General features: G+C 41.8%; 1 protein-coding gene across 9 annotated transcripts in view; it reads left to right on the forward strand.

Annotated features, from left to right (window-relative positions):
• Positions 1-884: 884 nt before the first annotated feature.
• celf5a (cugbp, Elav-like family member 5a) overlaps positions 885-14702 on the forward strand; it is a 190095-nt gene continuing 176277 nt past the window's right edge. For all 9 annotated transcript variants that reach the window (XM_053856177.1, XM_053856217.1, XM_053856157.1 and 6 more), the window contains exon 1: positions 885-1311. In XM_053856177.1, the coding sequence (XP_053712152.1) occupies positions 936-1311 (376 nt within the window). In that variant the 5' untranslated portion in view covers positions 885-935. The remainder of the gene's footprint in view (positions 1312-14702) is intronic.

Consider the following 14702-nt stretch of genomic DNA (forward strand, 5'->3'; position numbering starts at 1 on the left):
CTATGATGTTTCTTTTTACTGTAGATAATGAACAATATCTCCATTTGCTAAAGCACGAGTGGGATTAATGTTAGGGTCATACCCTGCTGGACTGTCTTTATTTTTCATACATGCAAATAGACAAACTTCATACTCTAAGCGGATAACTAGGATTAATGACTTCACTAGCAGCCAACAAGAAGCCTGCTGCTTTACTGCGTGAAGACAGTAATTCACAAGCCGCTCAAGCACACTGAATTACAGTGAAATAATTATTCCTAAAACACCTGAGTCAAACATGAACGATCGCAGCATTTATTCTTATTGAACCACATTAACAGTCAACTGGATGGAGTGCGCTTCACTGTAGGTGGTTGTTCTTGTGTCTTAAGTATAAACTGACATTTTGGTTTGTTATCTTTTCAACTGTATCATTAATCGTGGCTTTTGTTTTTATTAACTGCACATTCAATGATGTTGCCATATCGTACTTCTGCAGCATACAGAGCTCCAAATACACACCTACCCAGCCTCACACACTGTAAAACAAATTCGAATGCAGTTTAAATTCACAAGGTTTAGCCCATCCAGGGCCTGGTGATGAATCACTGCGCTTTATATTTTTCTTTTGATGCAGACCAGGGGTACAGTGGATAATGTTAGGGGTTTGAATGGTCCTTTTGGGGATCATTGGAGAGTCTGTTTGACTTTTTTAACTGTACAGTGAGTCGGTTGATGCATAAGAGGAGCAGGAGTTCTGAGTCTGTCTGTAGTTTCACTAGTCAGCCACTGAGCGTCGCTCCAGAGCGTGTAATGTCGCTCCATCACTCCCTCATCCTCGGAGCGTGAGTGTGTATGTCGGATAGAAAGTCAGCCTGGTTTCCAGCTGAGTGCTTGCTCTCTCACAGTGTGTGTGTGTGTGTGTGTTGTCATTATTCTCCACTCTGCAGCTCAGAATGGCCAGATTCACTCAGACTGAAACAAGAAGGCAGCAGCAGCAGCAGCAGCAGCAGCATCCTCAGCACATCCAGCCCGAACTCTCCAGCCTGGTTTTCACCGGACCGGGGGTACCGACGACCCAACAGCCACTACTACTTCTCCCACATCAGCACCAGTACCCGCAGATCACATTCCCCAAACCCATGAACGGGTCAGAACCCATTTCCATCCTTCCGGAGAGCGGCAACATGAAAGACCAAGATGCCATTAAGCTGTTTATCGGTCAGATACCGAGGAACTTGGAGGAGAAGGACCTGAAGCCGCTGTTTGAGCAGTTTGGGAAAATCCACGAGCTGACAGTTCTCAAGGACCGATACACTGGCATGCACAAAGGTAAGTTCCCTCCGAATAGCTTTCGCGTGCGCGGCGCGCTGATAGTAGCGGCGGTCACGTGGCTCAGTCGCTGCTGCTTTTATTTACATGTTGGTGATGATTCAGAGCCGCTCACGCAAATCTGCCACCATTGTTTTGATTGCCAGGATGACAGGTCGCGTCGGTCTGTATTCACGTCGTAAGTGGGGCAGAGGCGCTGAGAAGGATGCATTTTTAAAGAGCCAACCGCTGCCAGTCGCGTCTTCGGCGGAGGACGGCATCATTTATTCATGCTTTTTGCTTTCGTTAACGTCTCCTCGTGTGTGTGGACGGGAGGGGTTTAAAACACGTGAAATCCGTTCAGTACCAAGAGGACTGAGAGGGACACGCAGAAAGTGTCACAACATGATGGTGGACGTCGCCATGGAGATGGAGACTGATGCTGGAGAGGGAGGCTGGAGGTGTGCATCATCAATGGCAACTTCCGAAGTAGTGTTTGTAAGACCAGACTGATCGTTATTATCTTCACCACCTCCATCACCTGTAGGTTGTAAAGACCTGGGAGGAAAGTTTCTGCCACAATTGCATTCACGAAAACTCCAACAAAATAAGAAAATTTTTGTCATTTCAACTCCCATATTTTTGCATAAAACAAATATCAGGGAGATTTTCCTTGGTGGATGTATGTGAGCTTGTTTGCACGAGCAAAAATGTTCAGAATATCCTTAGTTTTTATCCTTTCTTTTTGCCCCAGTTAGAATTCTTGTAGCTTGTCATCTAAATCATCTGATACAGAATGAAACCACGATGGCCGGTAATGGATTTGTGTTTCAACAATTCGTCTGTTCATCCTTTGCTCGATCCTTGATGTTGGTTGGGAGGTGGGAGACATCCTGGAGTGGGTGCTGGTCCATTGTGGGGGACATAAAGACAGAGACAACCGCACGGACGCGTGCACGCACACACACGCTCACAAATTGACCTCTGTACGCTATTGAACTGTTGGTGGAAACCAGAATGCCTGAAGGAAAATGATGCAAGCACTTACAAACTCCACAGAGAAGTTCACTCCATATCCAGAGTGACCTCAAGCTGGAATCCAACCCCTTCAAACCACTACTATTTCATGAATTCCAGTTCATTCTTCATTCAACAAAACACCATGAAAACGCTCTGATTCATGAAAAAGTACACAGGAATATAGCAAATTTTGTTTGTTAAGATAGGTCTATGATATCTAATTATTTAAAGATAAATACATGAAAACTGGAGTTCACATTTTGAAATAGATATATGATCAAGCCAATGTCATGTGTACCCCTTAAAGGTGAAAAGCTGAGTAAGCTATTAAATTCCTAGTTTTACCTGCCAATGGCTGCCAAACTGCAAGAGTCATATCCACTGGCTTTTTAGCATTGAGTCATGTAACAATTAATTCTCAGCACATCTGTATGTAATCTTGCTTGTTTACATTTACACCTTCTATTTAGATGCGATAATCACAGCTTTGTTCCATTGAAATCTTCTTAATCCTCTCAATTAACCCTGCAACCAATCCCTCATATGCCAGAAACATTATACGGCACTGTTTAACTTTGCAGGATTAAGAGTTGCGGACAATAATGGCGCGTGTCCTCAGCATGCAGCACGAGGGGGTTGTTGATGTTAAACGTCCTCCTCGTGTAACTTTGGGTGTTTACTATTTCATGGAACTTTACCCCCGCGGTAATCCATGAGGGAAAACATGGAATTAGTTTGTAAAGTGTGATAATAATGGACGGACATAATAACTTGACTCCAGAGGATTAGCAAATGTGCATTGTCTGAAGCGGCCGTCCCTGGGGTGATCAGCTGCTTTCCTCCCTTAACAGTGGCTGCCTTTGCCAATTAAAAATTCAGTCTCGTCTGCTCCTCCAAGTGATTAATTCTGCCCACGCTGTCGATGGCCTGCCAATTATTGTCGCCCGATTGGTATTAATAAGTGCAGGATTTCCTGATGCTGGATCTGTCAGAGACGGTGGAAACTCGTCCCTCTGGCTCTCATTACAGCCAACTCTCTTATTGTACATGTGGATCTCAAACATTTGCACAGACACAATGTTGGAGTCGGGTTTGACAGAAAGTGTCATGCTTTCGAACTTGCCCTGAAATAAATGCAAATTTATCTATCTGTCTATCCATGTATCTATGTATCTATGTATCTATGTATCTGTCTGTCTGTCTGTCTGTCTGTCTCTGGAGTCATCTTAACAATAACCTGAGCCATGACCACCCATACCGTTACATGGTATGGGTTCATGCACCTACCAGAGCTAAAAGTCCGGCATGTTCATATATTTCAGAACTATCATATCAGGAATCTCATCAGTTGCATCTCAGTTCATATAAGAACTAAACTGTATATGCAACAACTATGAAAACAAAGAGAATGAAAAAGAAGAGAAGAAGAAGTAGACCAGGATTCAGGAACATTAGAGAATGGCACAGTCAAATAAAACATACATTTTCAAGAAATATTCTTTTCAAGGTCCCCCACATTTTATTGGATAATCTTCGAGGGAGCATTGTCAAACCCCTCGAGGCCCCATCCAGCCAATGGTATAATTCCACAGTGTCTGTTATTATTAGGCTGTTGTAAAAACTGCTACTCCGCCATAATGTACTGCAACAGCTGAAGCTCTTGGGGGAGGTACACCTCAAAAGCCAAAAGGCTTGAATCCAACTGAAGTTCTACCTGGTGCCATCTGTGACTGAGTCGAAACATCTGATGGATTCGATAAAACAAGTTCCAAGACCCCAAAAAGTTGCCAGCACCGGAAATCGAACTTTTACTAACTGAGTGAAGAAGCAGTGTCACCACTGTCAAATGGAAGTCGATTTATTTAAGTGAACTGATTGTATATTGTGATTTATTGAGTTACGTTTTCCAGCATCGAGCTGGTTCTGAACAGAGCTGGGTGTGGGAGCCAGGGCTGTGAGCAGCCATAAAACAAAGCCTTCAAAACCTTCTTTTGTGGATGGTGACATACTATACCCTCTTCATGTTATGTAAGGATAATATTGGTTTCACTATTTGCTTAAATCCTTGTTGTGTTGTGTGTCCCTCAAAAAAACTGCAAGGATCTGTGCTCCCATAGATGGTGGTGTGCACAATAAATGAATACTACTGCAGTATAAGTTGTGAAATTGCGCAAACAAAAACTTCTAAAAGTCAACACCGTGCTGCTATTTAGTATCATAGTAATACAGTATTTACAATGGACTGAAGCTGTTTCCATGCACACCAGCCAAGGAGTAGAACATTAAATCACAGAATAATCTAATGAAATATTTATCCAAGTTTTCTCTCCCTCCAAGCAAGTCTGATGGATAGCGATCCTCACTGGGCTTCTTTCCTCCTAACAGAAAAGAGCGGAAGGTTGTAAATAACACGTGGCGGTGAAATAACACGGTGATAATATAAGCAGCAATTTCTATGTAAAATGTTAGAGGAAAGCCGGCAGCCCTGATAAAGCTAATGTATAGGTTTAATAAACTGGCTATTTGGTGCGAGTGAAGTGCCTCCATATTGGCCGCGTCTTATAGAAAGTGTCAGAGATCACAGCAGTGCTGTAGGACAGCGTCTCCCCTGAGGAAACAGATGGGATACATTTACTTACTGACTATAAACAGAGCAGTAGAAGTGGTGTACACACACAACACACCATGCTGATGATAGTCATTTGTGCTTTTATTGCTCTTCTTCTGCCATTATCCCAGCCTGATAAAAACTCTGTTTTGCCCTTAACCTTTGAATGAATGCATTTATTTTTGGAATTTAACGTAAACTCAGCAACCTGTGTAAGTACTTTCTGTATGATTGCATTGCATCGTACAAGTAATCACGGTTCATAGATTTTGCATTAAGATATATGCATGATACAAATATGTGCAATGAACCTGAACATGAAAAGAAAAACTGTGGAATGTATGTTAGTCTCATTCCGGATTGTAGTCCCTGTACAACCAACGCAGGGCATAGTGCGGCCCGGGGGCCATTTGTGGTCCTTTGCCTGTGTTTTCGTGGCCCTCATTGGGGTCAGACTAAAACTATACCACTGACAAGTTGTCATTTTTCAAGTTGTCTTTTTTTTGTTTTTAATCCTGTTTCCGTTTTAGCCAGTACTAGTTCAACAGTAAATACAACACATTCATGGCCAAATTTTTGTTTCTACTTTTCATTTGTCATTTCCTCAAAATTTGTTGAAAGAAAATTCAAAATATAGTTTGAAATAAATTGCCTTTTAATCTTCGATGTTTGGTCCATAGTTTAATGACAATTTCTATTCACTTAAAATGCATGCAAAATTATTTTTTTATAGGTTGCATGCCATATTTACACTTCTTAATATTATTGCTTCCATTGAAAGACGACAACCCGTGGCAACACTTTCGAACCAAATGTCACAACTTTGAGTTGGCCTCATTTCCACTACTCCTGTGCAACCGAACCACTTTGTTCATATATTGTTCAATGGTGTTTGAAAGTCTGTAGAACTAAGAGCACGCTTCATTTACAGCTTCATCAAGTCGGCTTTAGCTTGCCTCTGAACTACACACTGGCGCACAAGCTCTTCTAGATTGAATACTAATTTTAATTGATCATAGAACGAAGTAAAAGGCGGTCATAATTGCTCAAGCGGTAGCTTTAATTCCCACCTCATGGAGCCACTTTTAGAAATGTAAGCAAGGTGATCTGCTAAGGGAAGTAAAACAGTATACTGGAGATGTTTTGAGCAGAGTCAAATAAACTCCTATCAACTGACTTGCAATGTGACTTTGCTTGCAGGGTATGAAATTGCTCATGCGGTTTGGAGGTGTGTGAAAACCAGCGGCATCCTAGCAGTTTGTGGATTGATTTGATTGAACAAGTCTTGCTTCAAATGCTGTGCCAAGGCTGATGAGTGAAGGTCACAGAGATAAGCGATTGCAGGAGCAGCGCTCTGTCCACAATCTTTAAATGTCGGTAAATATTGTAATACTTAACAGGGCTTTCCTCATAAAAGATGCAGTAGCTCAACTGCTCCTGACAGGCACTATGGGCCTTGACTTCAGGATGAGGAGCTGCTTTCCTCTCATTTTCCTCTTTTTTTCTTTCCTTTTCCACTGAGATTACGGAGCTGCTCCTCTGACAAGGCCAGACTGCTGGAGGTTAGCGTCCATACACAGAACTCACCTGCCTTTTCCTCTCTGGCTCGGAGAGCCTCTCAAATGGATTGATTTCCTGCGATGATGCAACATTCATTATAGCCAACAGTACAATATGCTTTCAGCGAGTTGGAAATGCCGTCATTTGGTGACCTTTGTGAAGAACGTTTGCTCTAAATGGGAGTGGAGACAGAGATGCGTCTCTGTGAGACATAGATCGCTGTAAATTCTTCAATACAGACTTTAAGTATGTTTGTAAATGGATTTCACAAAAGTACATTTTTACATTGATCATTTTTAAATATTTAACTTGGATACAAGCACAAGAAAAAAAGCTCAGTTGATATCAAACTGTTGTCATTATTCATCAATAAAATGTTTTATTCACAAAACACACACTGGTAATGTTGACTAGTGCTTTGGAAATGAACATCACAAAATAAAAGCGTTACCATGTGAAACCGGCACACTTGTGAAAGTAGTCCATTTATGCACCTTTTCGCTCCATTAAAAGCTCCAATGGTGGTTCACTCTCTTTCTTTGCAATTAGTTCTGATGGATGAAAATTGTTTGTCAAATAGTTTAATGATAGAAGGAACCAGTCAAAGTGAGGGCGGGGGGAAATCTACCTGGAGCTGCAGAGAGGAACAAAGTCAAGTGAGTCCGGGAATTCTTCCTGTCATAGTTTAAAACTGATGATCCCATTTGGATGGAGTCCATTTCATTTAAGAAGCCTCTACGTCGTTTATAACGTCAGTGAAGAAGTCAAGTTAATACAGACTTGCTCTGGGACTTGGTGATGGATGCAGTGTCCGGCATGTGAAGAAACATTTGGGTGTTGCTTTCTTTAAGTATTTGATCCGTTCAAATCTGGTTATTCTACATTCAGTCCTGTTTTAAGGCTTTACACACCACACTTATTTGATGGTGGCTACAGCTGGCGCAAGTACACAGATTATTGGAATGTTGTTATGATGTCGCTGTCACATTTAGCTGTTTGAACTGGACACATTTAATACTGCTCTTCTGTCTGATGCGTAAGAACACACTGTAGCCTTAAACTGAGATTAGGGATGTGTTTTCCCGACGTGATAGTAAGAACCCCTGACCATAGTTATCTGTGTTGCTGGCTATGAAAACACATTATGCTGTAGATGTTGAACGACAGACATGTCCTCCACACAAAGGTTCTCTGCATTGCACATAGTCAACACTTATGAAATGGGTGGGAAGTCAACCGCAAACATGCATGATCATGACAGTGAGTGAGTGCTCATCGAAAACTAGAATGCATTTTTGAACCTAAAATTTTAATTTCCAGCAAACAAAACTGTTACTGTGCCTCTTGCACAGTGCTGTAAGCTAGCATCTTCTCATTTATTACGATTAAAAGGCCAGTGAGAGGGTGAAAAAGCTAATGGTTTTAAATTAAATGCTTATAAAATATTACTGCTGGAAAAAAATCATGTATATGTCACAATTTTTCACAAGAAATGTATATTTTCTCCCAAGCATCAATATGATTTTTTCACGTTTTGACCGGTGATACCCATTTTCTGAGTAAACAGAAGATGAACCGTGTCTCTTGAAGGTATCACAGAAAGGTTTAGAACCATGCTCAACAGTTTCATATTTGTGGTAAAAGGTGTTTTTCAAACTCGAATGAAGTCAAATGTACAATGAGGACTATGTTCTAGAGACGCGCTAACACGGCCAGTCTGTTCTATACTCAGCAGAGATGCTGAGTATGGCTCCTCTGATGTTGTAAGGGCTGGATTAGCACCATGAATGCGATCGAGGGTTGGACTGGGGTTCAGAACTGTGGTGGGCTCTCTTTCTTGTTGCTTATCGAATCAAGATTCCGCTCTGTTTGCTTCCTTTGCGTCTGAAGCGATGAATTTGAATTTGACAGTCACCATGTTGACTTACCAATTTACTGCTGGACACATATGACTTGTGTTTTATTTCTAAAAGCATATGATGAAAATAAAAATGAAAAAAATATAATAAATAATCAACACTGTCAAATTAGATTTGCCATGAATCAGTCAATATAAAATGAATCGTCACCCATGTTTCAGCACTAAAATTGAATCAGGGCTAAAGCACATGGTCCATGCCCTACAAAATAAATGTATACAACCAGCAATGATCTGTCTAACACAAGAATACTCTGGCTAGAAAAATCTGGCTTTCATCATTACAACACAAATGACAAACAACAAAAAAAAACCACTCATAATCCAACACAGTTAGATTCTAACTCACTCAGTGCAGGACTAGTTTGTACATGAATTATTGAACATGTCTTTTATTTATTATTCAGCCTAAATTTAATATATATTGCATTTTTAACTATGTGCAGCCTTACAGAAGCTGTCGCCTGCAGAGCAGTGTGTACTCATCAAAGGGGGCGGAGCTGTAAAAGCACGGAGGGGGTAAGAAGCAAGGAGTTCAAGGTGGTGGGGGCGAGTGGAGCTCTGTGAAGAGTATGAGCTATTTAATGTTGCGTTTCAGCTGCGCACATTCACTCAGGAAGACAAAGTCAGACCAAGAGGCATTTAAAGGTGTACAGTGTCATGTCTTGTGTTGATACACCCTACATGCAATGAAAACACACACACATATACATGTTTGTATTTCTATCCTGCGAGGTTTATCATGGACATAACCCTTTCCCCAGCCTCTCCCCCTAAACCTCACCATCCAAAACAAATGACTAACCTTAACCAGGACTCTGAACCAAACCTAAACCCCTTTGTAATGACCCAGTTATTTTGACATCTAAAAGGTATTTTGAAGTTCTCAAATTGTGGCTTGACTTTGTGGGGTCCAACCTAATGTCCCCACCGTCATATGGTCCTCACGAGGATAGTGTTTTGTCAAGAATTGGTCCCCACGTAGTTGGATAAACAAAGCACATGTACACACACTCACACACAGAACAAGATGTTCCCAGTAAAACTGAAGAGTAAATGATGTCTGCTGTCTTGTGATAAATATAGTCATAAGTTGAACGTAATTTGGAAAAACACTTTGTCATTCTTTGAACCAAATAAAGATATTTAATTAGCCAGTTAACAATTGAGTGAGGAATGATTTGTCAGCTTCCTATGCAATTTCCACCAATGTTGACTGTTGGCTGCCTCTAATCCGTTCCTGCACACTGTCAAAAGTGAATGTGCCTTGCTGGCTGTGGACAGTCAAATGTGACAGAAGAGGAATCGTGGCGGGAGGCTGGGATGTCAGTGGTGTGAGCCACAAATCAAATAACAGTCGGGCACGTGGACTGAGAAGGATGGAGGGCAGATGGACAAGTGAAGAAGAAATGATGAAGAGACTGTCAGAGATTGCAGAAACAAATGGTCACTTTTGTCCTAAGGCCATTGTGGAGGAGAGTGATGGCTCAGCTTGTGACGCACCGGAGGAATATTTAACACACGATACACGGACTTTAATATTTCACCCTCACTTCATGCGAATGAACAAGCGGAAATCCTCGACTGGACCTGAAGCTTCATTTCCAAATTAAAAAAACGTTGAACGCTGCGTTCTGTGAGGGATGTGTGAAGATACACGCTGCTCAGCACAGTTATAAATAGAAATTCTGTGGTATTTCCGAAAATAGGTTAAGCTGCCATCACTGCACTGCTGGCATGACATCACTGATTGCCTGCCAGCCTTCCCCAAAAGACCGCTCCCATACTGTGCTGAAAAAGAGGGAGAGAATGAGAGAGAGAGACAGAGTTAGTAAGCCCCCCCACCCCTTCCCTCCATCACACCCTGGCCCTTCTATCATGCTGGCATCTATGTACTCTCCCCCTCCCCCTTCCATCTATCTTTTTCATTGAAGGGGCGACACTGAAGCTAACAGCCTCTGTGCTTTATGGCCGAAGACATAAAGTGGTCAGTAGCTTTGTAACAGGGGGTGTGGCCTTTTAGTAGCAAGTGAAGTGCAGATGTTGACGATTAATGTCGGACATATAAACTGACCTCATGTTAGCGAGGTTCGATATGACTTTAAACATCAGCCGATGATCGTCATATGCATCTGTTTCAAGCTCTGCCATTCGGCAAAATTATCATACTGTTTAATGTATCTCTACACAGTTAACTGTGAGTGTAAGCGAGACCCTCACTGTTAATGAAGTCTATTGCAGCACCATGGTGACAACGCGCACATAAATAACAGTGGCTAAAAAGCCTTCTAGTTTGTGTGACACACACTGAAGCATGCACCGAAAGTTGTTGTAGCGCTGGTATTATTCAGCACGTCTGATATGTTGATGGCGCTGCAGTGCTCCAATGGATAGATTTCAAAGCACAAATGGTTTAAAATCAATAGCATAATACCCTGGAGCAGGCGGAATGATAGTAGGACACAAGTGCTGACCTCTTGTAGACACATTTTAGGCCAGTAGCAGGTGTAAATTGATCTATATTACTTTCTTTTTTCTTTTCTTTAATGTTAACAATACAATGATATGGAGAGGTGTTCTTATAATTTTATAGAGAGCTGGGGCGGGGGGGTGCGAAACGGAAAAGAAACAGCAAATAATTGAGACGCACTGATCTAAAGTAAAGGAAATATGCATTATGCTCAGGTAAAAATCTCAAATCTAGATCTGTCAGAATCCAGAGAATTCATTGTCAAAAGCAAACCCAAAGCCCGTGGGCCAGATCTGCAGACTGCCAGGTCCTGTGTGTGGCCTGCGAGAACTGAAAATGCAAATTGAAATATCAGAATCAGGTTTATGCATGGATGGAATTCTGTCCCGACAGATGTCCCTCTAGTCAGAAATGCTACAAGAATATAAGGCATGCAAAAAACAGCAGGACGGGTACTTCTTTAAAACTACAAATCACATTCAAATAAAAAAAAAGAAAGACTTTGGGAAGGGAATTTAGGATGTTATGTGGGTGTTCTTGTGTCACTAGTCACTAGTAAACATTTTTGTCATGATTCCGCTTTTATTTTGTCATGTGAGTCCTGTTTTGTTTTCTCCCTTCGTCCTTCCTGTTTGTGTGGCACACGGCTGGAGCCAATTATTCCCTGATCACCCAAGTACAAAAACACCTGGACTCCAGCAACGTGTGCCAGATCGTCTCTCCTAATTCCTGTGTTCGACTCATTGTTTCCCTGTGGTAAATTGGTTCTTGTTTGTTCTCTCCTTCTGTGTGCTAGCTAGCTCATTTTGATTACTTTGTCTGTAACCCTGGTGCCTTGAGTTAGTGTTTTGTTTCTCCCAGTTTCCATGCGTTTCCTGGTTTCTTTTGTGATTGATTCTCGGTTCATTGTGCTTTCGTCTCCTCTGGTTCCCTGTGATTTAAGTTAGTTTTCTCCCGGTTCGGTGACGCTTTCCGTTGGACTCTTATTCGTGTTTAGTGACTCTGTTTGGACATTTAGACTTTTGCTTTGTTTCTCCCGGTTCGGTGACGGTTTCAGTTGTGTTTCTGTTTGTTAATTATTAAAATATTTCGGACTCGCTCCTGCCTCCCTGTAACTTTCACCACCGCACTTGGGTCCCGCTCCACGTCCTTGACCCGTGACAATTTTGCCATCAAACACTATGTAGCCTGTTGTTCCCAGTTTTATCAATACATTAATGTTGACAATTTTGCTGGAGTCAGTTCACCAGCTGATGGATGAATGTGAAATCAATTTGAAAAAACATCAGACTGTTGGTGCTTCCATAAATGTTACTGAAATCATCCGACAGTTCCAACGCTGTATATTGCTTGACTGTAGTCAATAATGACATGGAAAAAGATTTGAGCCTGAGATTTTCTTCATACCGCATCTTGAGTTATGATCATGTGTAATGATATACATTTTAAATGTAATCTCTTTTCCAGTTTATTTATGAGGACGAGAGCAATTAATGGCTCCCCTGGTGGTGACCTGCATATTCTAGATAGCGTTCATATCTGTTTTTCCTCTTCCTCACATCTCATCTTCTGCCACCTTTTCAAACCGTCCAACTTGCCTCCGGTGCTTTGAAGCGCTGTCTTTAAAGTTACCTTTCAATTTGTGGAATCAAAGCCAACAAGCCCCTGATCCAATTCCTCGAAGCCAGTTGGTTTGTAGCTGCCAGTCGTCTATGATTGCATCTTTGCTATGACCAATTGATCTGGGCTCAAAGGATCAAATGGTGTTCGACCTGTGAAAGAGGGCAAACATTTCGAGGTATTTTATGAAATATATATATACTCACTGACATGAAAAATACATTGAAATGTCAAGTGTATATACACACACATCAAATATGTATCGAGCACATTAATGTCAGTGACAGAATTGTGGCATGCGATGCAGCAGTAGGTGGTGGGTGTTAGTCAGCCGAGTGAAAGGGACTGCATCATTTCCTCTTGCCTGCTCTTGTTTGTTTATCCAAGTGTCTGTACTTGAAGAGGAAGAAGTGCACTTTTCCTACTGGGGTGGGACCAGAATTCGCAGTGAAACTTTCATTGATTTCTCTGTAAATTCCCTCGCTGTTCTGGACTTGTCTTTGAAAAGAGTGGACCTGCTGAGAGCTCGGTCTTGGCACTTTCTCTGCGCTCCCTGAAGTATAAAGGAAGACGGCACTAATTGTGATCCCGCACATTATTTACAGCTCTGAGATCCATTAACAGTCTCAATTAGATTGGTCATCGGGGATGTAGACCGCTGGTATTTATAGATCTGGCAGTGACTTTTATAGCACAAGTGGAATAGAGTACTAAGACAGGCTATAAGCTCAGGCTCCCTTTACAGACTACAGTGGTAAGACTACATGGGAAAACTGTGAGCTGAATATAGATGCTGGAAAACCCTGTCCATGAGAGATGACAAAATACAGAGACACTCAGGATGCCAATTCTCTCAGCTGGTGTGTTCGCCTGTTAAGGTCCTTGCACGCCGACGGAGGCACGAATAAACAGCCCAAAATTGCAGACAATTCGCATACGAATATTGACACGCCGGTCTGTGCAATTCGGGGGCGACACGATTAAATACATAACATTGGCGGCACATCAGTCACGGCAAACAACAGGGCCATATGTTTTGCCACAATCACGGCATCATGGACGGAATCGCGGAATTGGCTTATTATGTAACTTAAATGGAATATTGCTGGATTTGACTTAATGAGACTGATACAATGCTTCGTGTGGAAGAGTGACCTGTGTTTAGGGAACATTGTGAGGGGGGAAGCTACTCTTGAAGGCAGCCTGATGCAGTGATGGCTGCAGGGAGCTCTGCCTGTCAGCGGCAGGACTGCTCCCTCTGTTTACACGGAGTGGGTGGACGCTTGTATTTATCCACCTTCCAATGTCGACCCGGTCCTCTGTGAAAGCCTGCAATTTACATGAGCTTGTTTTATATTTATACACACACCGTCGTCATATTCAATCTCCAATGCTTCTCCGCCAAACATTGTCTTCTGATCATTGTCTTTTTAGTCTTTATGTGTTTTGTTGTAAATAACTGGGTGTTGTGATGTGAACACAATGAAACGCACTGCCATGTTGAAGGTTTTGGTATGTGATGTGTCAACGAGTGTTTCGATTGGTCTGATATGCTCTCGTCGCAAGCGAAACTTAGAATCGACCTTTATTAAAAAAAATAAACGTTGCATGTGCAAACTTGCATTGAAAAACAGCAGGTTTGTCAAAAAATGGACGGAAAATATGCGTCTGATGTGTAAGGACCTTAAGGTTACTGTTTTTCAACTCCTGAATTTCCAAAGTACGTGGCATTACATATGTCTGTTAAAGTTTATGTTTAGTTTTAACTGCGGTTGTCATCTTAACTGTGTTTGAATTTACTAAATAGCGTATTTTCTGGCACTCCTGCCTCTCTTGACTGCCTAAAAGCATGCGTTCTGGTTAAATGGCGTCTAAACTGTAGGTTAGAATGTGAGTAAGTCAGTGTCATAGTGTGGCCCGTGATAGACTGGCCATATGTCTGGAACGTTTTCGGGCTCCTCGCCCAATGACATCCAGCTACGCTACCTGGCTGGGGCCAAGCAAGGGATAATGAATGGATTCATTTCATTTAAAGCCACTCACACTTTAAATGAACACGGAGTGGATTCAATTCTCATTCTATATATGATTAGGACTTCCTGTTTTGAGTGCAGTAAATATGAAAAACACATTGACCTGCACCTAAGTCGGGGTTTAGGATGAGAGTTCCATAGTCTTGTGTAATTATTCTGTCCTTAAAGTAGTCAGCTTCTTAA

This window comes from Synchiropus splendidus, chromosome 1 (genome assembly GCF_027744825.2).
Source record: "Synchiropus splendidus isolate RoL2022-P1 chromosome 1, RoL_Sspl_1.0, whole genome shotgun sequence".
NCBI lineage: Eukaryota > Metazoa > Chordata > Actinopteri > Syngnathiformes > Callionymidae > Synchiropus > Synchiropus splendidus.